This window comes from Petaurus breviceps, unplaced genomic scaffold (genome assembly GCF_028583685.1).
Source record: "Petaurus breviceps papuanus isolate PSGF00001 unplaced genomic scaffold, PetGlider_PUasm1.0 186, whole genome shotgun sequence".
NCBI lineage: Eukaryota > Metazoa > Chordata > Mammalia > Diprotodontia > Petauridae > Petaurus > Petaurus breviceps.
In genome coordinates, this window is record NW_027185798.1 from 36,093,882 (window position 1) to 36,117,465 (window position 23,584).

Below are 23,584 nucleotides of genomic sequence, written 5' to 3' on the forward strand. Positions count from 1 at the left end.
CAATGGAATAGTTGCATTTCAGAAAGATTAAGTGATCTGCCTAAGGTCACACAGAGAGTATATAACAGAGTTAGGGCTACAACCCAAATCTTCTTATTCTTATTCCTCTGCTCTTTCCTCTTATATTTCCCTGGGCTTGAAAATATCCGTAGTTCAATCAGCCAGATATCTGAACATTTTTCCCCTTTTGTTCTTCCTCACAGAGTAAGAATGCTAGCCGGAAACAAGAGGGTACAGTGGGTCTCTTCACATATCCAGTACTTCAAGCTGCAGACATTCTGTTATACAAGTAAGTCAGCAGTATAGAGACTGACCATGCAATCTTGTCTATTCTATCAGCAATCTATTAGACTGAAGTGTTTGATGGTGTTTTTTTCCCTAATAAATATGAGAACAGACACAGCAGTTCCATGGGATAGCTTGCTAAAAGGGATTAGAGACTTGAATTATTTTCTCATATAGACATTAGTTTGTATCCATTCTGAATTAGTAAAAATTAAATTAGAGAATACTCAATCCTGAGCATGAAATAAATTGAGCTTAGTCCAAATTCCCAGTACTAATATTAAACAGATCACATTTCTATAATGCTTTAAAGTTAATAAAGCCCTTTATAAATAGTTTCTCATTTGATCCTTACAACAGCCCTGGGAGGTGAGGACTATTATTATTCCCATTTTACAGATGAAAAAACTGAGGCAGACAATAGTTAGGTAATTTTCCCAGGATCACACAACTAGTAAGTATCTAGGGTAAGATTTGAACTCAGGTTTTCCTGACTTCAAGTCTAGTACTCTATCCCTTATGCCGCCTAGCTGCCTCACTAATTATTATTCAATAACTATTATTAATAAAAATGTAACAACATACGTGGCTTTAAACAAATGACTACATTTTTTGTGCTGCAGCTTTCTCACCTGAAAACCCCCCACAATGCTTAATACTTACTCTTGTCACATGGTTGGGATTCCAAAGAATGCATTAATACTTGTTTAAAGAGCACTGGGTCAACATTTATGTAAAAATAAAAAGCAGTCCTATTAATAACCTCTATCTGGAGTCCATTCTAGTCTTAACAATGTGGGATGAAATCTAACCATTCTATAAGTAGAAATACTAAAAGTAAATAATACTTCAATTTATGTCTCTTGGAGTGACCATTCACAAAGGCCACTAGAAATGATTCTTCATTAGAGACAATCGGGGACAACTTTAGTTCTTTGATTATGGAATAGTTAATAGCTTTGAGATGATAGTATTATTAGGGCCTGACTGACCATGCTGTTTCATATTACAGGCTAACACGATATTAGTGAAGAGTTCCTATGCTTCTGTTCTGGAAATGTCCAGGTGATTAGACATAATGATAGATATATATCCATAGGCATATAGGAACCATTTCAATCTTGATTGTAACCTAAGAATTATATTTCCACTTAAGTACAGGGACTCTGACTCACCCTCAATAATTCATATTTTCTTGGTCTGCAAAAGGAATCAAATAGGGGCCAAAGCATGGACTCCTTAGTGAAGTTGGTTGTTTAGAGTATAAAATATTTTAAAGTATTTTTTATGATTATCTTTATATTCTGTGATACAGTCTTTATTTGTAGAACCACTAAAATGAAGAAATCCCAGTATAAAAATATGGGAAACCATAAAAGTAGTGAATTCTCAAGGATTCAAGGATGGTAATGGGAGAGTCCATTGACCCAAAGGCAGTGAGAAAGAGAAGTATTTATTGAACATTTATGATATACCTGACACTATGCCAAGCCCTGTGGGTGTATCAAAAAGCATGTGATGTGGTTACTACATTCATAAGATTTAAAAACCAGAAAGGATCTCCAAGGTCAAATTTATCGTTTGCCCTACCACCTTCATCTTTTACCCAGCAAGTTAGAGGCAGGGCTCAAACTGGAATCCAGGTTATGAGGCTCATTCTGGGGCACTGTCCATAGAGAATTTAGTTAGGCATATGTGAAACAAGGAGAAACCAGTCCAGAACAGTTTATGTTAGAGTGTTAAATAAAATATAAATATATAAATATAAATATAATTAAGCACCAAACTCTATAGGACAATCAACTCACAAGCGTTTCTTCAGTGCCTATGTGCCAAGTACTGCAAGGCCCTTATCACCTGGGGACACAAAGTCCAAGAGTGAATAGGTAGGTTACTGGGGGCTTGCAATGCATTCAGATAAGTAAATACAAGCTATGTATGCAAAATCAATACATAGTGATGTGGGGAGGTGGGAGTCAGAAGAACATCAGTAACAGGAAATCAGGAAAAACCATCTGCAAGAGGAGGGGAGAGCTGAGCCTTGAAGGGAATGAGAGTAAAGAGAGCATTCCAGGGATAAGGGAACCAGCTTGCACAAATGCTCAGGCACTAAGAGCAATTAATTAATTAACAGTAAGGAAGGGGGAAGGATCTCTGCAAGACTGACAAGAATCAGCTACCTGGAATTTCATAGTCTGGCATAGTCTTTCTTGACTGAGGTTCTGAATATGGCCCCTCCCCTTTCTTTAAAAAAAAAAAACAGATGTTACCACATCTGTTTATGATTTATTGTAGACATGGTTGGGTCAGCCCATACTGTCTTATTATGCAGATATCCATCCTTGCCAGGCCCTAAAGTTACACTTCTGTCCCCCAGGTATTAGTGTCACTTGCCAATAACAATTCCATCTTTTAGCCTCCAAAGTCAAGCAGGATTCCCACAAGAGGGATGTTGTCATGAGAAACATGTGGTATTTCTTAGTAATCCCTTGTTATCAACAAGCATTCATCATGTTTCAGGCACAGTGCTAAACCCTGGGATAAAATGAAAGGTAATAATCAACCCCTGTCCTCAGGAAGCTCACATTCGTATGGGGGAGGCAGCCTGAAAAGAGCTATGTGCAAACAATGTGTATATAGATACACACACAGAAGATAAAACGTTATCCCTGTTCTTTACCCAGTAGCACGATGTAACAAATGTCTCTTATCTATTGTAAGCTTTCCTTTCTTCATTTCCAATAATCTGACCAGTCATTAGAGTATTAGACAAGTCAGTCAGATTCTTTTTTTTTGTCTCATATCAATCCTGTTTTTAGAAAGAGAGATACTGGAGAGACTGTATAGGATTATAGGGTTTGAAGGGGCCTTGGAGATCATTTAGTTCAGCCTTTTCATTTTATAGATGAGAAGGCTAAGGCTCAGAGAGATTAAGCTTCTTGTCCAAGGCTTCTCAGGAATTAAGTTACAGATTGAGGATTTAAACCAAGATCTTCTTACTCCAGAATCTCATTTTTCTATCTAACTACAACTAATATCACTAGGTCAAGGGATCTGTTGAATTTTCAAGTCAATTCAAGGCATTCACCGTGGGTTAAGAAAGGCATGGGTTCAGGCTAGGTACCTTGGTATGGAACCCTTTTCTAATGGGAAGGAGAGGTTCTTCTCTGCATCCCAGGTCTGTACCCAAGGATGATTTTTTTGGTATACAATACATAAAATATCTTCAGGACCCTGGTGAGGTAGGTAAGGTAGATAAATTGTTTTACAGAACCCTCTGCAGAGTTGGTATAAGATCTTATAGATAGTGGAATTCCTAAAACCTGGAATTGTTGGATCAGGGACTGCTCCCTTGGGTTGGGTTAGCTTGAGCTGAACTTTGAATCTGAAGATATACCTCTTAGAGTAGCTGTTATTTTTCTCCTGTCATTTAAATAAACACCTTATTTCAAAGTTAAGATAAACTCCCCTACTCAAATTTAAGCCTCTTTCAGTCATCTTTTTAAATGAACTTAAATTTAAAAAAAAATCTCCTGTTCATGTGATGCATTCTGTTATTTAGACCTTTTCCTTTTCAAAATAAAATCAAAACTGCCCTCCATTCTTCTTTGCTTCTACCCCCCTCCCACAAACGCATGCATGCATAATGCATGCATGAAGAAATATGGTTATGGAAGGCATCTGTACTGGCTTTCCTTGACCTGATTCATGTCTCGTGTCTGCAGAACTGAGAACACTTGATTCTTACATATGTAATTTTAAGATATAAGACATAACTCAAAAGTCTTCAAAAGTCATTGCCAGTATACAAGTGTACTTTTATACCATTGTACCAGAGTTGTCTCCTCCTTCCAGCATAAAGGGTCCTCTCCTCCTCTGACTGCTCTCTGACCTCATGACTGAGGAATCAGTGTTAGAACTGGAAGGAGCCAACCCCCTACTTGTAAAGAAGCACCATAAGCAAAGGCCACCATGGCTGTAAGTCTCAGACAAATCATTTTCAGTTCTGATGACATTGTTTTGGTGTTCACCATGTCTGTTATCTTTTGACATCTTTTTTGAAATAATCATCATGTGCAGTCTGATGTTTATGATTAGTGTACAAGGCTTTGCACTCCATTTCTTAATCTTTCTTTTTTTTTTAATTTCCCAAAGTAGATCTCCCTACCTTCTCCTGTGCTTGTCTTCACACTGAAGTGAGGTCACTGAGTATTATCAGTGTGTATTGAGATTTTATAGTAGGGATTGGTAAACTATGATCTGAGGACCAAATCTAGCTTGTTGTCTATTTCTTTTTACATTTTAAAATAAAGTTCTGTTGTATTTAAAAATACAGAAATCATTCTTAGCTTGGGGCCATACTAACTTAGAGGATTGTGGGTACAGAGATGGAAGGGACCTCTGAGGTCATGTAGTCCAGTCACTGCATCCCACAGATTAGGGAACTGAACTCCAGGGGGGATAAGTTATTTTCCCAATGCCATACAGGTAGTAAGCAACAATTGTGGAATTTGAGCCTAGGTCTTCTGACTCAAAACCCATCACTTTCATTCATTTAATCAATAAACATTTATTAAATGCCTCCTGTGTGCTCAGGCACCATGCTAGGAGGATACAAATACAAACAATAAAATCATCTCTATTCTCCAGAAGCTTATATTCTATAGAAGAGAACAAGTACCTTCTATATAAGTGTATGTAGAATAAATATGTATAGAATAAATAAAGAAAAGATGATTAGGGAGGGAAGTCAATAGCTATTGAAGAGATCAGGAAAAGCTTCATATAAGAAATGGTACTTGAGCTGTATCTTGGGGAAAAGAGGATTGGTTTAGTCCTCCACACACTAGGAAAACAGAATAAGTGAAAAATGCTTGTTGCCCCATTTGTTTTGGGTAGCTGGATGGGCAGACCATATGGTTAGTACATCTATATATGAATTTATTTTGGGCAGGTACTGGAAGTAAATAGTGAGGTGAACTTAAAATTTCCTAGGAGAAGATTGAGTTAAATCCAATTTAGGAAATTACATGGCGTTTTTAATGCTCTCAAGCTGCTACCTGCCCCTTGCCCCTTAAGTCCATCTCTTTAACATGAGTATTCTCTCAGTGATGCTGTAAGACTGTGAACCACGAATGACCAAGATCTCAGAAGAATCGAAATTGTAAATGATCTAAAGAACAATGGGATAGATGCATGGTAGCTCTCAGTAGTCTGTAACACATTACCACCTATGTCTTCTTGCTGAGAAGTGGAGAAAAAAGCAGGCAATCCCTGCCCAGAAGACACACCAGGGTGGCGCATCATAGTCAAAGATAAGTAAATACAGGATTTGGACAAATAAATACACATTGATTGGGGCAGGGGCAGGCAAGAAGTCCAAGTGTTCTGAGAGGCAGAGAAGAAGAGGAGGACACGGCACAGGAGGGGGAGCCTGGGAAAAAGCAGAGAGTCAAGAGAGAATGTTTTGTACAGGGAAGAACAAGTGAGCCCGTTTGGTTAGCAGGTAGAATGCTGAGCAAGAGTATAATGAACCTGGTTAGGGAAGCTGGATCGAGATTGCAAAGGGCTTTATAAATGACAATGAAAAGCGTTTGTGTTTTATCCCAGAGGCTATAGAGAGTCACTACATATCTTCTAGCAGGGAAGTGACATGTTCACAACTGAGCTTTAGCAATATTAATTTAGCAGCGGTGTGGAGGGTGGACTGCAGAAGGTACAGGTTGCGTGCAGGTAACACAGGAGGCTACCACAGTACTTCAGGCATGATGTGGGTCCGAGCCTAGATTAGGTGGCTGGAGTATAAGGAGAGAGATGGAAATGGACACAATAGATGGTGAGGATAGGTAAAACTTGGCAACTGATTTCATGTGGGAGGTGAGCAGAGAGAGCAGAGTTGAGAATGATGCCTAGATTGTGAATATTAGCAACTACAACAGGGGTTCTTAACCTTTTTGTGTGTTACAGATCCCGCTCTTAGTCTGGTATATTGTATCCTTTCTCAGAATTATGCTTATTTTATTTTTCCAAGAGATTAGGTTTCATTATTTCACCCAGGTTAGAAGTGCAGGAACCTTTCATGGCCTCAACCCCACTGTTGATCAGCACAGAAGTTTGGATCTGCTCCATCTCTGACCTGGGCCCATTTTCCCCTCCTCAGGGAGCCTGGCATCCCCCTCCTCCACTCCTGTATTGGTACCAGACTTAGTCTGGACACTTAGTGTGAGCTACTGATATTAGCAGCTGTATGACCTAGGCAAGTCACCTATCTTCTGGCTTCTTTGGTCTCCTCATCTGTAAAATAGGGATAATAATAATAATTGTGCCTACCTCCTTGGGTTGTTATGAGGATAAAGCACTTTGCAATCCTTAAAGCATTACATAAATGCTAGCGATTATTATTAGACAGATGCACGAAGAACTCACCAACCAACTTTGATTTTATAAACCAATGTACAAAAGAGGAAAGCAAGGCCAGGATAAACATAAGAGTGTGGCACTATCCTGTAAAAATAGCATCAGGAGAAGATGGCAGGGGGTAGGATCAAAGGTACAAGTAGAGGAGTTGGCAAGGAAAGGGTCATTTTATCCTCTGAGACTGGGGCAAAATAGGAGAGGATGGGAAGCATGCTGAGGAGATAGAGGCTAAGCATATGTCCCTAGAAAGTCAAAGACAGAAAGAAAGGTCTCATATACACCAAAATATTCATAGTAGCTCTTTGTGTGGTACCAAAATACTAAAAACAGAACAGACATCTACTGACTCAGAAATGGCTAATCAAACCATTATACAAGAGTGTAATGGAATATTGATATATTCTAAGAAGTAAGGAATATAAAAAAATTATAGAGGTTTAGGAAGACCTCTTAAGATCTCAAGTATAAAGTATGCAGAATCATGGCAACAGTACCCAATGATTACAACAATGTACAGGGTAAAAAACCCATGAGAAAGTGAAACTGAGTACTCTGTAATGATAGTGACCAAGCTTGGTTTCCAGAGAAGAGTTGAGTGACCCTATCTCTCTCCCTTATTTGCAGAAGTGGGGTACCAGTGTTGTGAAATATCATAAATACTCTAGGCCCATTTGATGGGTTAAGTGGTTTTTCTGAACAATTTTTCTTTCTCTTTCCTTTTTCTTCTTTACAAGAGGAGAGTTATATTTAAAAATTAAGGTGATATAAAAATAAATGGTCAAGATTATAAAATAGCAAATTCTGACAGTTCTCTAGATGCTACAAGAATTTAGGGAAAACAGAGGTTTGTGGGCTGGAGTAGTTCTGGAAGAATTTGTGAAGTGGGAAAGATTCAACATTGGCATTGAAAAATGGATGACATTGGTTAGAGAAGGAGGAATATAATATGTGGGGGGACAGGCGGGAAAGAACAGAGAGTTTAAGTCAGAAATAAATAGCCAAAATAAAAAACAGTAAAGAGACAGATTTTTAGCAAGCTTTGGAGCTTTGCTTGAGTAGGTTAAATGAGGCCAGATTGGAAGAGCCTCGATTAGCTCCATCAGTTCATGCTCTTATAATACTATTACTCTCAGATTTGGGAAAGGTAGTACCAACTTTTTTAGGAGAAAATGTTTGCATAGCGAAAGAAGACTAGGAGGAAGTTTGAAGTAGAAGTAATTGAAGAATGAGGGTTAAGTGACTTGCCCAGGGTCACACAACTAGTACATGTCAGACTGGATTTCAACTCAGGAAGAGGAATCTGACTCCAGGCTTGGCACTGTATCCATTGTGCCTCCCAGAGACCTAAGTGTTACGTATAGAAATATGAAGAGAAAGTCCCTGCCATCAGGGACCTTACAATCTGATGGGGAAAAACAACACACAAAAAGAAGGTGGAAAGGGGGAAGCATAATAGTAATGTAATTTGAAGTCCCTTTTGTATTGCTAAGCTGAGAGGTACTCAGCACCTAGTTCAAATTAAGCCTCTGTTAAAGAAACAGAAGGTATGAACTCCTGTCTCCTGTTGCTGATGTAACAGGAAGGGGATGAACAGGGAGGGCCAATACTATATATAAGGAAAAGCCCCAGAGAGGGAGAGTCAGATCTTGGAGCAAGTTCCGTGGAGGCAGAAGCTGCTGCCGCCAGGGCAGGAAGGCTGAAGAAGAAAGCGCAACTCCCCCCCCCCCCCCCCAGGCTGAAGAGAATGATTTTGATTTTGAAAACATGGATGGAGTGATTTTGATTCTGAGAACCAGCTGAAACTTTTGCTGAGTCCAAGGGCCAGCTGGAGCTGCTTAGGATTTCCAAGGGCCAGTCAGAGTTGCTGAGGAGCTGCTGAGGATTTCTGAGGGCCAACCGGAGCTGCCGAAGACTGAGGAAGCATGACTGTGATGCTAGTACTTGGTATGAAACTGTTTGTGGCTTTGTTAAGCCTTTTCTTCCAGGGAGCAGAGACTGTGAAGGATTTGAGGTGGACTAGACACTGTGAACTTCATTGTGGAGCAGGACCTGCATGGAGAGCTGGACAAGGACCTGGGAGCTGTCTTTGAACCCAGGTGACAGTCTGGTGAATCCAGGTAGGACCTGGGACCATGGAAGGGGATTCAGGGAATCTGAGAGACCACCCCAAGTCAAGCTGAAAGAAGACTTTACTTGGATACTGTGTGCTGGCTGAGAAATTGTAATTTACTAGTGACCGAGGGGTGGAGGGTCTGTGTATTTTCTGATGATTGAATAGTGAATAAGTGACTGAGTTAACTTAGTATGCCCCATGAGTGGAGAACTTTGACTATTGTACTTTGTGTCCCTTAAGGAGGCAAACCTCCTTAAGGATAATTGAATGATTGAGTTACTAAATGATTGTTCTTTGTTCAAAACTGTGTGGCCACTATGGTGAAAACTATGTGGCCATTTTCTGTGATAAGTTGTTGTGAATGCTACATTTTGATTTTCTGTGATAAATTGTAACATTGTGAATGCTGTACCATGATTTACTGTGAATGTTTTGTTCCGATTTGTTATTGAATAAATAGAGTGTTCACTATACTGTGTAATCAGAACCTTGAAAAGCTGTTCACATCAGCCATCCTCTGGAAAAGCTGCTAGTGCTTGGCTTTACAGGAAGTACCAGACAAAGGGACATGGTAGAAGTACCAAAGTGAGCCAGGTGGGAAACAAGATGTCTGTTCTGAGTCTCCTATTTCAGTGGAGGTTTTTGGAGTTCACAGCCCAGTCTCCAGTCAGAGGGTTGGAGGGTAGTGATGAGGTTTGAGTGCCAAGATTGCAGAGTGATGAGGTATTCCCAGTGATGAGTTTCTTGGCCCAAAGTAGTGCAGTCAGGTGGGAAATAAGGAGAGAGAGGAATAAGTTCTGAATCTATGGTTTCATTGGCATGAGGAACTCCCAGGGGAGGAAATTTCCTCTTCCAATGCAGGCCAGTACCTTCTCTGAATTCTAAAGTCTGACCCAGAGTCACACATCCAGATAAGGAAACATTTATGTTATGGTAAAAATTTCAAAACCTAATCAGGATGAGTGAAAGAAAAAAAGGACAGATGTCCTGGTTGGCACCCCTAGGATGCAGTAACACACATGAATAATGAGGGAAACCAAAACATCTGAGGTAAAAGGAAGAGCTGGAGGAGAAAGGTTGAAAAACACCAATGGTGAACTGCACAACTGTGAAATTAAACACAGACTGAAATAATGTGAAGTGTAAAAGGAGTGGGCGAAAAATGAGGGCCAGCATCTATTGTAAGAGGTAAAAAGAAGAGCAGGAGCAGAGGAAGAAAGGTCAAGGGGTAAAAGATGAAAATAAGGTGAAATGGCCATGATGTGTAGTAGGACCAGGTGAAAGACATTTTACTTTGAAAAACAAAAGCTAAAAAAAATTGTAAGAAAAGAGGCAAGAAACTGATACCAGGCAAGGATACCCAAAGAGCTGTCATAAAATTTAAATGTGTTTTCTGTTTAGTTTGGTTGCGTTGTGAATCTGGAACCATTTTGACATGTGGAAATATTCATTGTGATGTGTTTAAAGTGTATTGATTATGGTCATTGTTTTTTCTGTGTTAGTTTCAGGCCATTGTGATTTCCTATGGGCTACTGCAATTGCTTTTTAGCCTGCCCTGCAGACTAATTTGGAATTGAGGAAGTTCATGCTGACCTCTAGATGTCAACTTTACTATGATTACCAAGAGGAGAAATCAAGTTTGGTCCAAAAATAGAAATGATTCCAAAACAAAATTTCTGTGTGCTAGAAGAGCATTTTAGATCATAAACAGGGCACTAGACATGAGGAAATAAAATAATAAGGAATATTTTTATTACTTAACACTTATTAAGCAACATCCCTATTTCAGCTCAGAACTGCCTAGGACACAACAATAAACATAGCCCTTTTAATTGTATCTCTTATATTTTGTGTATACTTTATTTAAATTAGATATAAACTTTAAATTGACTGCTAATATTCCAAAAGTGACATCCTTGTCTAGGGATCAATATGTAAACATACTCTTGGAGGAAAATGAATCAAATCAGTGTGGACATGCTAAAATCAGAAGGAAGAAAGAAGGTGCCACCAAATGGAAGGAGATATTCCCTCACAGATATTCCTTGGAGGGACTTAAAAAAAAATAAAAGGTGGGGCAGCTAGGCAGTGCATAAAGGCGCTGGAATCAGGAGGACCTGAGTTCAAATATGGCCTCAGGCATTTGACACACTGACTAGCTGTGTGACCTTGGGCAAGTCACTTAACCCCAATTGCCTTGTCTTCCCACCTCCAAAGAAGAAAAACATTTAAAAAAAAATTTCCATAGTTGGTTTTCTCATATACCCAAAGGTAACAAGAAACATTTCATGGGGCATTTTGTTATCTCATGTTGTAGTACTCATGATAAATATTTGCAAGAAGACCAACTTGTAAATACTTATACCATATATACCAGTAGAGAAATTCTCTGAAACTTTTAATAAGATCCCCTCAAATTAGATCAATATAAACTTTAATATTCAGTAACTTCAGAGCAAAGGTCAGAATAAGTAAGGATAATGAGGGATATATCAGAAAGCACAATTTAGGAAGAAGAAATGAAACAAGCCAGATACTTGTAAGCTACCCAAAATCCTGATGACTTTACAACATGAACACTTTCTTCAGAAAAATAACTGGTAGATGATGGATATGGAAAGCAGCAAATCATCCCAAAAAATGCAATTGTTTATATTTTTCCAGACAAGAATAGTTATTGATGTGAAAGACATCCTAGAATCAGCAGCCTTTGTACAGTCAAACTACCATCTGTCAGAACAAAGATCAGAATTGGTAGGAGAAGGATAAGAAAGAAAAGGAGGAAAAGAAAGAGGAAGAGGAGAAGGAAGCAGAGATGAAACAGTAACTATGACATAATTATAACAGCTCAATCCTGAATTATTTAAACCAGCAGTTGTTAATGAAAAATGGGCAATGGATAACAGAAATGACAGTATTGCAAGATATAATATTATGCAGATTAACCAATGTAAGTCAGCTGCCACCACAAGATTAAAAGAGCCATCAAAGTATCTTAGTCATTAAACACTAGATTTATTTGCCAAATAAAGAGATATAATAGTCAAAATTTGGTCAATTCATAAGCATTTATACTTTGTTGGAGGATTTTTAAGGATATTTTTTTCCCCAGTATTTAACAATACAGCAATATGGGATAACCAGAAGTCCAATGAAATAATGTTTCCTCTTGACTTTGGATGTATGAGAAAACTCTAGCAATTCCTTTTCTTTTATCCCTCCACCAGGGAATACCTGTGAGTTATCCTTCCACTTTGCTGAAACGTCTCTCTTCTGGCTTAGTTTATAGCAAGAATATCAAGATTTATATGATTCATTTCCTATAGTATGTCCACTCCTTAGACATATATGTGCTAGGCCCTGGGGATATAAAGAAAGAAAAAGCATTGCCCCTACCTACATTTTAATGGGGGAGACAACTTCTGAATAACTATATACAAACAAAATGTATAGAATTATTGAACAAAGGCAACATTAGTTTAGAATATAAGCTCATTTGTAAGATCTTATGAAAAAAAGGTAATGAATTATATAATTGGTACTATCTCATAAATCAGAGATAAGCAGTAGAGGGCAAAACCAATTTAAAGAAACCTTGAAAAGATCAATTCATCACTTAATCAAGTATTTTCTAAGTACATGATGTGTGCCAGGTCCTGTACTATCAGAGATACAAACACAGTAGATGAAAATCCCTACTGACAAGAAGTTTACATTCTAATGATGGAGATAACAACAGTATATCTAAGTATGTATAGGAAAGGTATAAAGAGAATAAATACAAATTAGTTGAATTCAAGGTCGTTTGAAAGGGAGGACACTAGCAATTGATGGAATGTACCCTGAAAGAAAAGGCTGATTCTGTGAGGAAGGAAGGAAGGAGTGCATTCTGGGCATAGAGGACATCTGGTACAGAAGCACTAGAGATTAAACTAAGCCAATTCACCATCTAGGTATTGAAGAATAAAAATGGAAGAAAACACAAGGAAATGGAAAATAGCTGCAAAGATTTTGACCACAAACTATTCTTTTTTCTGCCATCAGGGACAATGGAGATACTCAGATTCTAGTATGACAGTCCCAGATGGGATTATAGGTGACATAGAAACAGTACTAAAAAGAACAAAGATGTTGAAAAGCAGCCAGCATAGAGGAGATTTATGCAGAAAGTGACACAATTGTGAGGACAGTGAGGGATCTTCTCACAAGGTATTTGAAGAAGATATCAAAGGAATGGGGGTGGGAGGGGGAAGAGAGCTTAGACTTTATCAGTAGTGGAAAAGGGCTACTGAGAGCGCATAATAGCTACCAAACGGAAAGCCTACTATCTCATCTATACAAAATTTTCATGAGACTCATTTCCACGTGGATCAATGGCATCCTCAGTGGGAACAGACTTTCATAACCTGTATTCTGCTACAGAACTCATCTTTCCCTTTTACAGTTCACTGAAAGATGTAGAGAATTATAATAAGGTCACAGAGTGCTTATTGTTTTTTAATTTGGGGAGGGTGGGGAATTATCCTTACACTTTTTCTTCCAATAAGGTGTCTTTGATATATGTGTGTGTGTGTGTATCAGAATCATTCAGTGTTCCTTGAATGATATAACAACATAGAGAACTTTGTTCAACTACCTTCTGTTGCTAAACATCAGGCAAGGCATAAAACAGGGAAACATGTTCACTAAAGGTGTTTGCCCCTGTCTGGAGGAAATCCAGCATAGATATCAAGCCAAAGAATAAGTCCCCATACAATCCTCCAGATGCTCCTGTTTGTGAAGGACATTGTGACAGTTGAGTTGCATTTAGCCGAAGAACACTGCAAAGCTTTCTAGAGCAGATTCATACCCATTCAAAAGAATTTGGACTGACTGTGCTCATAGGAAATACCAAATGGATGAAGAATGGCTATTGCTGAACTTATGAGACACAGTCGTACGGACAGCTTAAAGAGCTTGCCCATCTGTATGTGGGAGACAAATGGTACAAATGTACAACACATTGGGCCTAAAATTAAACAGAAGGCAGGGAATAGGTTTCATTGCCTTCAGGAAATTGCAGAGTTCCTTTATGACTCCAGACACAAAGACCCATTTTGTGAATAACAGTATTCACAAAATTTTTGTGAATTATTACAACCAGTATTACTTTATGACTGTGAGATATGGAATACAACATTCTCTGAAGAAGTGAAAATGTGTGCCTCACAGAGGGTAATGGAGAAGTATGTGGTGACTGTAACAGGTTACAACATAGAGTTATTAAGAAACTTTGAAAAAGAATAAAAGGTGAAGATGTCACAAGGAGCTAATGAGGGTGGGAGATAACAAATAGATGGCCACACTGTAGAGAGACAGTAAAGAAAGCTTCTACCACTTTGAGTGAACAACCTTGGGTTAACTTATGGAGAACATGGAGGCATGTTGTAGTAAGTAGGCCGACATGGATGTGTTGTAACCTACATTGTTGGAAGGAACGTCCAACAAATGGATGTGGTTTCTCATCAGAACAACAGTCAGATCCTTCAAGATATCTCTTCATAGATCCTTCAGGCTTTCTCTCAGCCTAATAAGGACTGATTAGAAGGCATTTGTCTGGAGTCTTATAAATCTAATCAAAATATCTTTAAACTGCAAAGGAAGAGGAAAGAGAAAAAATAGTCAATATCTGTCCACCAAGCTAGATATACCAAGAAGAGGGTAATTACGATGTAGGAAAAAGAATGGCAATTGAGGCACCCAGAAGACAAAATCCAAGAGAAGAGCAGTAATAGAACACATGGCCTCGAATCTCTATACACGAATGCACAAAATATAAGTAACAAGCAAAGTGGGCTAGAGGTCCTAGCATAAGGAGACCCCATAGCTATCCCTGAGGCTACGTGAGATAAGCCCCAAATTTAGAATATAGCTCTAGATGGATAAAGTGTGTGCTAAAGAAACAGGATGTTCAGCAAAAATAAGAAGGGAAGCAGATAACTGGCGGAAATCTTCCCACCCCCAAATTCTGTGATTCTATGCACTACATATTCACCACTGTGCTTAATTCTCATGCTCTAGTAAGATTACTGTCTTTCATATTTCCATAATATGCTATATTCGCTTTCAAATTATCTACTTTCTGAATTTCAACAGAAATTTTTAGCCTTATAGGTGATTTATCCCTTCCACTAGCCTACATCAGGGTTTCCTCCTCTACCATGATTGAGTGTATTTATAGTACTAACAAACTGATGTTATGGAGGAATGAATATGACCTGCTCACGTTAAAGGGAAAGAAATTATGGGGGGAAAAACTTCTAGAAAAATTGTCGAGACAGGATTCAGAAAAAAAAAAAAACCGTTTTGGATCTTTGCCTTCTCTTGTTTATCAGGAAATAGAGATTCTGTTTGGGGGAAAATTCTTTGGGCAGTATCCATAATCAGGAATTTGGTTTTGAACCAAGAGATGGAGCCCAATCCAGGGGGAGAAAAAGTCTTTCTTAGTTAGAAGGCTTAACTGGGAAGAGTAACTATAAAAGCCTGAGTCACATGAATTAGTGCTACACCGAAGTAATTAGTAAGATTGAGCTGTTAATAACCCATCTTTATAACTTGAATCCTGAGATGTCTACACTCTGTGATAAAACAATTTTGTGCAGTCTTCATGCCTTACTACAGAGGGAAAGGAGGAAAGAGAAACAATAGGGTGAAGGTGGCACTAGAGTGGTGAGGGCCGCTCTGATTGAGTGAGTTTTTCTAATAGCATTCTAATACCGAGTAGAAATTATTGGGAAGAGTGTGTTACTTTTTGTAATCTCTCTGTCTTCTCTCAGCACAAAGAACTATGAATTGAATGTACCTATGCATAGGACCGCAGGATCAAATGAACTGGAAGTAACCTGGGAGGCTGTTGAGTCTAACCACCATATTTTCTACATAAGGAAAACTAAGGCCCACAAAAGTTAGGTAACTTATCCAGGTTCATACAGCTAATAAGGGTTTGAAGCAAGATTTGAACTTGTCTTCTTGACTTCAAGTCCAGTGCCCTTTTCACTACACCATGCTGTATGACTATTATATAATGAGGCACTCTGCCCACCCTTTTAAATCAAACATTCTAAAATATATACATTCAAAATGAATCCTGTCCCTATCAAAGCAGATACCTTGAGATGTTATGAACTCCTTCCAGGAATTCAGCAATTCTCACAATAGGTTTGAAACCACTTTTTCAAAGGGGCTTCAGAGCCCCTTCATTTACTGTACATTGTTTGATAATCCCATGTAATTTTTGACCCAAATAGGATTATCCAGCCTCATCACCCATCTATTTGCCCAGCTTGGCTGTGAATGTATTTTAATTTTCCAAAAATTAAGTCCACTCTCAAGGGACAAAAATTTGCCACCATTTAGAAATTTAATTTTTAGAAATGTGCTTCAGGCCCATATAAGACCACAGTGGCTTTTTTTTATGAAGTTATACAAAGAATAAGTATAAAATATACTATAAGCAAGAAAACAAGTGAAAAACCATATATGACTAAAGAACATAATAGTAAAAAATAGGAGTTTTTAAAAGGCATTATGGTTTGTAATACACCCTTCAGTTTTAAGGCATTTTATGAAACAATTAAAACTTGTTGTTAATCTCCAGGTAGTCCTTTTTACTTAGTGCTAGCAAAACCCATTCTTTGATCTTTTCCTCATGTTCTGAAAGATGCAATAACAATATTGCGTTGGCACACACACATTAGCTCTACTGTCTGTGCTTTGAATTGTGACAAATTGACACTCCTTGTGACTGGTGGCATAAATTGATGATATGACTTGCTGAGGTTGGGTCTGCAGTCTCTAGATTATCTCTGATCTTTACTGTTCTACTTGGAAGTTAAACTTACCACCTCCTCTTTATCCTCCTACTCTTACCAAATATATCCAAATGGACTTATGTTATCTGTTATCTATAATTCACCAAGAAAATGAGGAGCACTCTGGCAGAAAAAGCTGCATCTGTTTTTCAAATGACACTAGTTATCTATCCTGAAAGCTCCCCTCTGCATAGTCATCCTCCAAGAATTCTGGTGGTCTCTAATTTTCTCTGAGCCTTTCAGGATTCTGTGAATATTTAGAGACAAAAATGAAGGCAGGGGCTCAGATATTCAGAATGGGGATGATAAGAGTATGGAAGGTATGGATTTAAATTGCATTGTGCCAACTTAATATAAAGCATAGTCTATTTCATGTACCTTTCCTCTCCCCAGGAACAGACTGTTGCTTGGTGTTTGTAACTGTACTTTATTGATCTAGAAAAACAAAACAAAACAAAAAAGCTAAAAAAGAAAAAACTCACAAAACTTGATTAGACAACAATCTCCTTGGCATCTGTATAACATGCAGAGCTAGACTTGGGTCTTCTCTCTTCTTCTCTTGTTGACAGACATTTGTGGAATACTAATAGTGAAATAAGTCTAGGAAAAGCAGCAGCCTGGGTATCATTTCAACATGACCAAAGAGCTCCTCTGAGACTTTCTATCTGTCTTTTATTAAAAGGTCCACACACGTCCCTGTTGGGGAAGATCAAGTCACACATATGGAACTGGTTCGAGATCTAGCACAACATTTTAACAAGAAGTATGGGCAGTTCTTTCCGGTACCCGAATCCCTTTTAAGTAAGTAGTAAGTCTGTGATTATTAGATTGTGGTTGATTTTGAAGATGCCAATCTGTACTTGCAGTCATGTTGATAAAATTTGGGGTCTATGAAGAAGGTAGAAGACTAGGTGACAGTCTTAACTTAGAATATGCTTGAATCAAATGTCAAGAAAGAAAAGAGAGCAAGAGACAGAAGGAAGGAAGGAAGGAAGGAAGGAAGGAAGGAAGGAAGGAAGGAAGGAAGGCAAGCAGGCTGATTTCTGGAAATACCCTCTCTTTTGTATCCAACTGAACTCTCCCTTTAACAAAGAAAGGCAGTTAAGTAAAAAAAGCTTGATAATAGTGACGGAGTCAGACAATGTACATCACCTTTGGCCTTAGAAATATCCTCTTCCTCTCTGCCATTAAGTGGGAGATTACATTATTTATTCTCCAGGACCATTATTGCATTTTCAGTTACTCAGAGTTTGACTTCTTTTATTGAACTTTTCAGTTGATGTTGCAGGTATTATGTCTTTTTTTTTTTGAGGGGAGGGGGGGGATTTCTCCTTATTTCACTCACATCAGTTTGTACAGATGTCCTCATATTTCTCAGGATTCTTCATGTTTGTCATTTCTCAGTCCACAATATTCCAGTGTATTCATATACCACAGTTTGATAAGTCATTCCCTAATCTATGACTATTCATGTTCATTCTTTGCAGATCTGAGGGGGTTTGATTATTTTTTTGGTCTTTTCTTTTCCTTTGCTTAACATGATGTCAAGCATACGTTATTTAGTAAATACTTGTTTTAAATGAATAAATGTCTTGGTTTCCCATGGGCAGTTCATGATTTGGGGAAAATCAGTTTTCCACTTCCTTCCCTTCTATGTCTCATTCTTTGTTATAGGAATGGTAGGACAGGGCATAGCATTAGAAAAAATAAATTGTTGAGGGTTTGAAATACCTATTTAGATTTGAAGTGCTCTCCAAATGTCACATAGTCATAAGAACCAAAAGGACTGAAACCTCAAAGAAGCAAATAAATTAAAAGAATGCTTATTAAATTATGATCTTGATGATATATATATTGATGGTATAGCTAACTCTTGATGATCCTCTTTGCCTTCCTAAAAAAAAAAATCACAGAAGTGGAATGAGTCCTATGTTACGTCTAAATCCTGAACTGAATTTCTCTCACCTGACCTAGTCTTTGATTTCTCTTGAGGAAAGATGGGTTGTAGACCTCACTTATGAATTATTTTGGTAATAGTAATAAACTTTTGACAGGGGTAAATATCACTGCACTGTAGCCTATTTATTTTTACTACAGCTGCCAAACAAAATTTAACTACATAGAGTTTGTATTATCATGTTTATTATGTACACTTGTAAGCCCGAAGCAGATGTAAACTGTGGGTCATCTTAACAGTTGGTACAGAAGCACTTTGGTAACCCACACACATTCAAGGAAAAACTTCATTTGGTAATAAGTTGTATTTTCATGAGTTAGAAGAGACCAGTGAACAAGCATTGATGAAGAGCCTGCTATGTACTAGGCATTGTGCTAAGCACCGAGGAAACAAAGAAAGGAAAAAGACAGCCCCTGCTCACAGAGAACTCAGTCAAAAGGAGGAGACAGCATTCCAACCACATGTATAAACAAGCTGTCTACAAGATAAAGCGGAAATGACGCACGAAAGGAAGACGCTGGCATTAAGGGGAATCAGGAGAGGCTTTCTACAGAAGGTAGCATTTTAGATGGGACTGGGAAGTCAGCAGGTAGAGATAAGGAGGAAGGGAATTTCAGGAAAGTAGGAAGGGACCACGTTATGAAGGGCTTTGAGTATCCAACAGAGAGGTCAGAGATTATTTAGTATAGTCCTTCCCCACAGTATGAAGCCCATCTACAATTTCCGTGAATGGTGATTATCCTGCCTCCACCTGAAGATTCCAGGTAAACTTGTTCTTAAGGCAGCCCATGCTATTTTTGACCAGTCCATAGTAAGTGGCGTAGCATGATATGGTGGAAAAAACCCAACAGATTAGGAATAAGATTTTGTTGTTTATGTTGTTCAGTCGTTTTCATTACCTTCATTACCCTTCATTACCCCATTTGGGGTGTTCTTTGTAAAGATACTGGAGTGTTTTGCCATTTCTTTCACCAGCTTATTTTGCAGTTAAGGAAACTGAAGCAAATGAGTAAAGTGACTTGCCCAGGGTCATACAAATATTAAGTGTCTGAGGCCAGGTTTGATCTCAGGTCCTCCTGACTCCAGACCCAGCACTCTATCTACTGTGCCACTTAGCTGCCAGATAACTCACAAATCCTATTTTTGCCACTAATTAGCTGTGTCAATTGGGACAAATAATTAAATCTATTTCCCTATTAATAAAATTGATGGGGTTAGACTAGATATATAAGAAAGAAAAACAAGTAAAAAATTCTTCCAATTCAAAAGTGCTATAATCCTGCAATTGTTGGGAAGTTTTTCTTATATTTGAGTCTCCCCCAAATTATAATTTTTCTACTGGTTAATATTTGAGAGTCATTACAGGATTGATAAATATTATCCAGACAATAATGAACTCCTTTAGAACACACTACATAGGGAATGCCATCTTGTGAGACAAAGCCAAATATTATATTTTTGCCCAAAAAACAAATAAATCATTTCTGAATTTAAAAAAAATATCATATATACATTATCAACCAGTGAGGGAAGAGCCCACTGAAACTAGAATAAAACCCATTTTAATTTTTAGGCTTCTCTACCCATTAACATACTAGAACAGCAACCCAAATAGTTCAGTAGCTCTGTAGTATGTGAAATAAGGAAATTCATGAAGCATGTAAGACTTAGAAGATTCAGAGAAATTAAATTAAGATCTTCCATGAACTGCTTCAGTTATCGTTACTATGGCCATCCGTAATCCTCCAAAGATGTCATTAATAGGCACACAAGTTTTTATTCCATTCATCAAACATTCATTAAGCACCTACACTGGAAATTACAACATTGGGGTTTTCTCCCCACCTTCTATCTGATGCATTCTTCCTAGACAAGAACCACAACTGTTGGTTCAATATCCATCACTTATTTAGAGAGTTGGGCACTAACCCTTTTTGTTTTTGTTCTTAGCCTCTATGAAGAAGGTAAAATCACTCCGTGATCCTTCGGCCAAAATGTCAAAATCGGACCCTGACAAATTAGCCACCATTAGGATAACAGACAGCCCAGAGGAGATTGTGATGAAATTCCGTAAAGCTGTCACAGACTTTACTTCAGAGGTGACCTACGACCCATCCACCCGAATGGGTGTCTCCAACATGGTGGACATTCATGCTGCAGTGACGGGTCTCACAGTAGAAGAAGTTATCCATCAGAGCACCGGTCTTGACACTGCTCGCTATAAAAATGTGGTGGCAGAGGCTGTCATTCAGAAATTTGCACCAATTAAGAGTGAGGTTGAGAGACTGAAGATGGAAAAAGGCCACTTGAGAAAGGTTTTACAGGTTGGAGCAGAAAAAGCCAAAGAACTAGCAAAGCCAGTGTGCCAAGAAGTCAAGAAATTAGTAGGTTTTTGATAGGACCCAGATCAAATAATCATGAATATCTCTAATGAAGGCAGCTGACCTCATACACAGAAGACTATTATTTGTGACCTTTTTGTTGGACCATACTGACCTGCTGGTTTCAGATGAGGAAGCAATATTTCGTGAACTTAAATAAGCATCACTTTTCTAAATCCCATAAACAAAATTTTGCCATCAGAGAAAAAGAAAATTAAAGCAATAAGCATGGCTAAATACTCAAAAATATCATGCTCTTCTTCTTTTAAAACTTTTTGGGGTTAGGGTTCAAGTAATCCTGCAGGTTTGGGGAGGATTTTTCCCCCACCAGTCTCCAGGATCTGGCTCATTTTACAAAAGTAATTTTGAATACATAAGGAGCATATTCTTGGCCTGACCTCTTCCATGAGGGTAGAGAGCAAGAGTTTGGAAGGTAGAAGAATAACTTGGATAGTTAGGGGGACTGAGGAAGTGAGGAAATAACCATTTATATGGCACCTACTATGTGCCAGGCCACATATTTGGATTAAAAGTTCCTGCTTTTTACAAGTTGTTTAGTTCACTATTTATAGTGCTTAGCACAATTCTTTGCACATAGTAAGAACTTAATAAGTGTATTTTTCATTCATTCATTCATTAGATTTATGTAATAACTTTCCTCTCAAGGGCACACAGTTAAATATTAAGTGAGACACTGAAGGTCAACCTGTATGCAGAATATTATTCTTCAAGAATATTACAGTCAATTTTTACCAGTATTTTTAACCAAGAAGGTAAATCAAAAAATATCTATATGATAATTACTCTATAAAGTGAGGGTGTGTTGTTTTTATACTCCTGGTATATTTTATGGGCGACTGGAACTGATGAACCCAGCTAGCCATCTACACAGCCATCTGTGTAGTATCAGTAAGGCAGTTCAGATTTCTATATGGTGTCAGCTGGAGGCAAGTCTGCCTCACCCCTAACCCAGAACACATTGTAGGCTCTCAATAAATATCTAATGAAAGAAAATAATCCAGATATTCACAAACAAAGAGTGATTTTTTACTTGGCAATTTCTACCAATGCATGTATTCTTAGTTCACATCCATAAGAAAGGGAAGCATAAGAAATAGACATTTCCTCTTTTCAGCTCTTAGGGCTTCCTCAAAGACGTTCAGGCACAGGCATCGCTAGGTTTCCTACCAAGTATGTACTGCCAACTCTCTCTCTCTCTCTCTCTCCCTCTCTCTCTGTCTCCTCCCCTGCCCTTCTCTCTCCCTCTCTCTCTTCCTCCTCCTCCTCCTCCTCGTCTTCCTCCCCCTCCCTTCATTGTTAATTTGGAGAGTTGTAGTTTATTATCATGTCTCCTAGATCTTCTCTCTTAGCTCACTAACAAACATTTTGCTTTTAGACTTCAATCTCCACACTCAAATGGACAGTGTATTTGGATGTTGGTTAAAAAAAAATGTTGAGTTTAGCAAAAGTAAGTTAATATCTTGCTTGCATTCCTCTGACCCTGAACCAAGTCCACAGTTATTCTCTTTTGGACATTCGCTCTTCAGAATGGAGGAGAGAGACAAAACATGATGTATTTTATGTCTCTCATCTGATGCTTTGTGACCATATTCACAATTGGCAGGGATAATTTTGTGAATTTACTGTGTCTATCCAGGTTTTCATTTCAGGTTTTGAAATGAAAGGGACTAATCAACAAGTGATCATCTTTAGTACCTACCACTCAACTTATTACTGTGTCCTATTGGAGAACCTATTGAGAACAACTAAAGGTAGTAGTAAAGGGACTCCCTAAAGAGGCCTTGGAAATTGAGAACTGTCCCAAGAAGGGGTGATTTGGCCAATGACCAACTAACATTTGACTAGCCCAGTTATAACAATGAAAAATGAGCTCTAGAAAAAGGCATGTGTAGAGTGGAAACCAGAGGCCAACCTGGGTGGGCAGGAGATTCTTCTGATATATAGAGAGGCATACCAGAAGAAGTTCCTTGCACCCAAACTGGAAACAAGTACTCACAGAGATACAAGACCACAGGCAGATTTTATAGCAGCTCAGAGGGAACAAACCTTTCCTCTCCTAGGCTCACAGTAGAAAAATAGCCAACAGTGGAATTTTTGAAGTTGATGGTTCCCCAGTGAATGATCTTACTTTTTCCATTGATTTCACTGCCTGTCTTTTTCCAATGCCTTTGTAATACTTGCTGCTTCTTATTCATGAGATCCTTAAGGCTCCCACATGCTCCATACCAAGGAGGCATGCACTGTTACAGCTTCCTGCTGACCATAGCCCTTTGATAATCACACAACTACCATGTGTTTGACCCCAAGAGCATCCTAGAAACCTTGCTCTTTATTCTCCAGATCTGTGTTGATGCCAAAGCCTGCTGTTGCTGCTTCTGCTTCCACCATCTGTGGTGGATCTGTTCCTTTACCTCCTTAAGTTACTGCAAAAACTCCACTTCTCTCTTATCTGTTACACTTTTCCTAATAGGGCCTTCATATCTTCAGCCTGGTCCCTCTCCTTATAGAAAGTACCAGTCAGGGTTCTCCTTACCTCCTGTTACTGTCTTCTGAACCCCAG

The 23,584-nt window shown here is 38.5% G+C and overlaps 1 protein-coding gene and 1 long non-coding RNA gene across 7 annotated transcripts in view; one reads left to right on the forward strand and one right to left on the reverse strand.

The window, feature by feature from the left end:
* The window catches only part of WARS2 (tryptophanyl tRNA synthetase 2, mitochondrial), a 90,860-nt gene extending 69,610 nt beyond the window's left edge, over positions 1-21,250 (forward strand). For all 5 annotated transcript variants that reach the window (XM_069090222.1, XM_069090226.1, XM_069090221.1 and 2 more), the window contains 3 exons: positions 204-289; positions 17,348-17,466; positions 20,573-21,250. In XM_069090222.1, the coding sequence (XP_068946323.1) occupies positions 204-289; positions 17,348-17,466; positions 20,573-21,018 (651 nt within the window). In that variant the 3' untranslated portion in view covers positions 21,019-21,250. The remainder of the gene's footprint in view (positions 1-203; positions 290-17,347; positions 17,467-20,572) is intronic.
* LOC138162790 (uncharacterized) overlaps positions 1-23,584 on the reverse strand; it is a 75,126-nt gene that overhangs the window by 12,800 nt on the left and 38,742 nt on the right. The gene's annotated exons all lie outside the window — the stretch shown is intronic.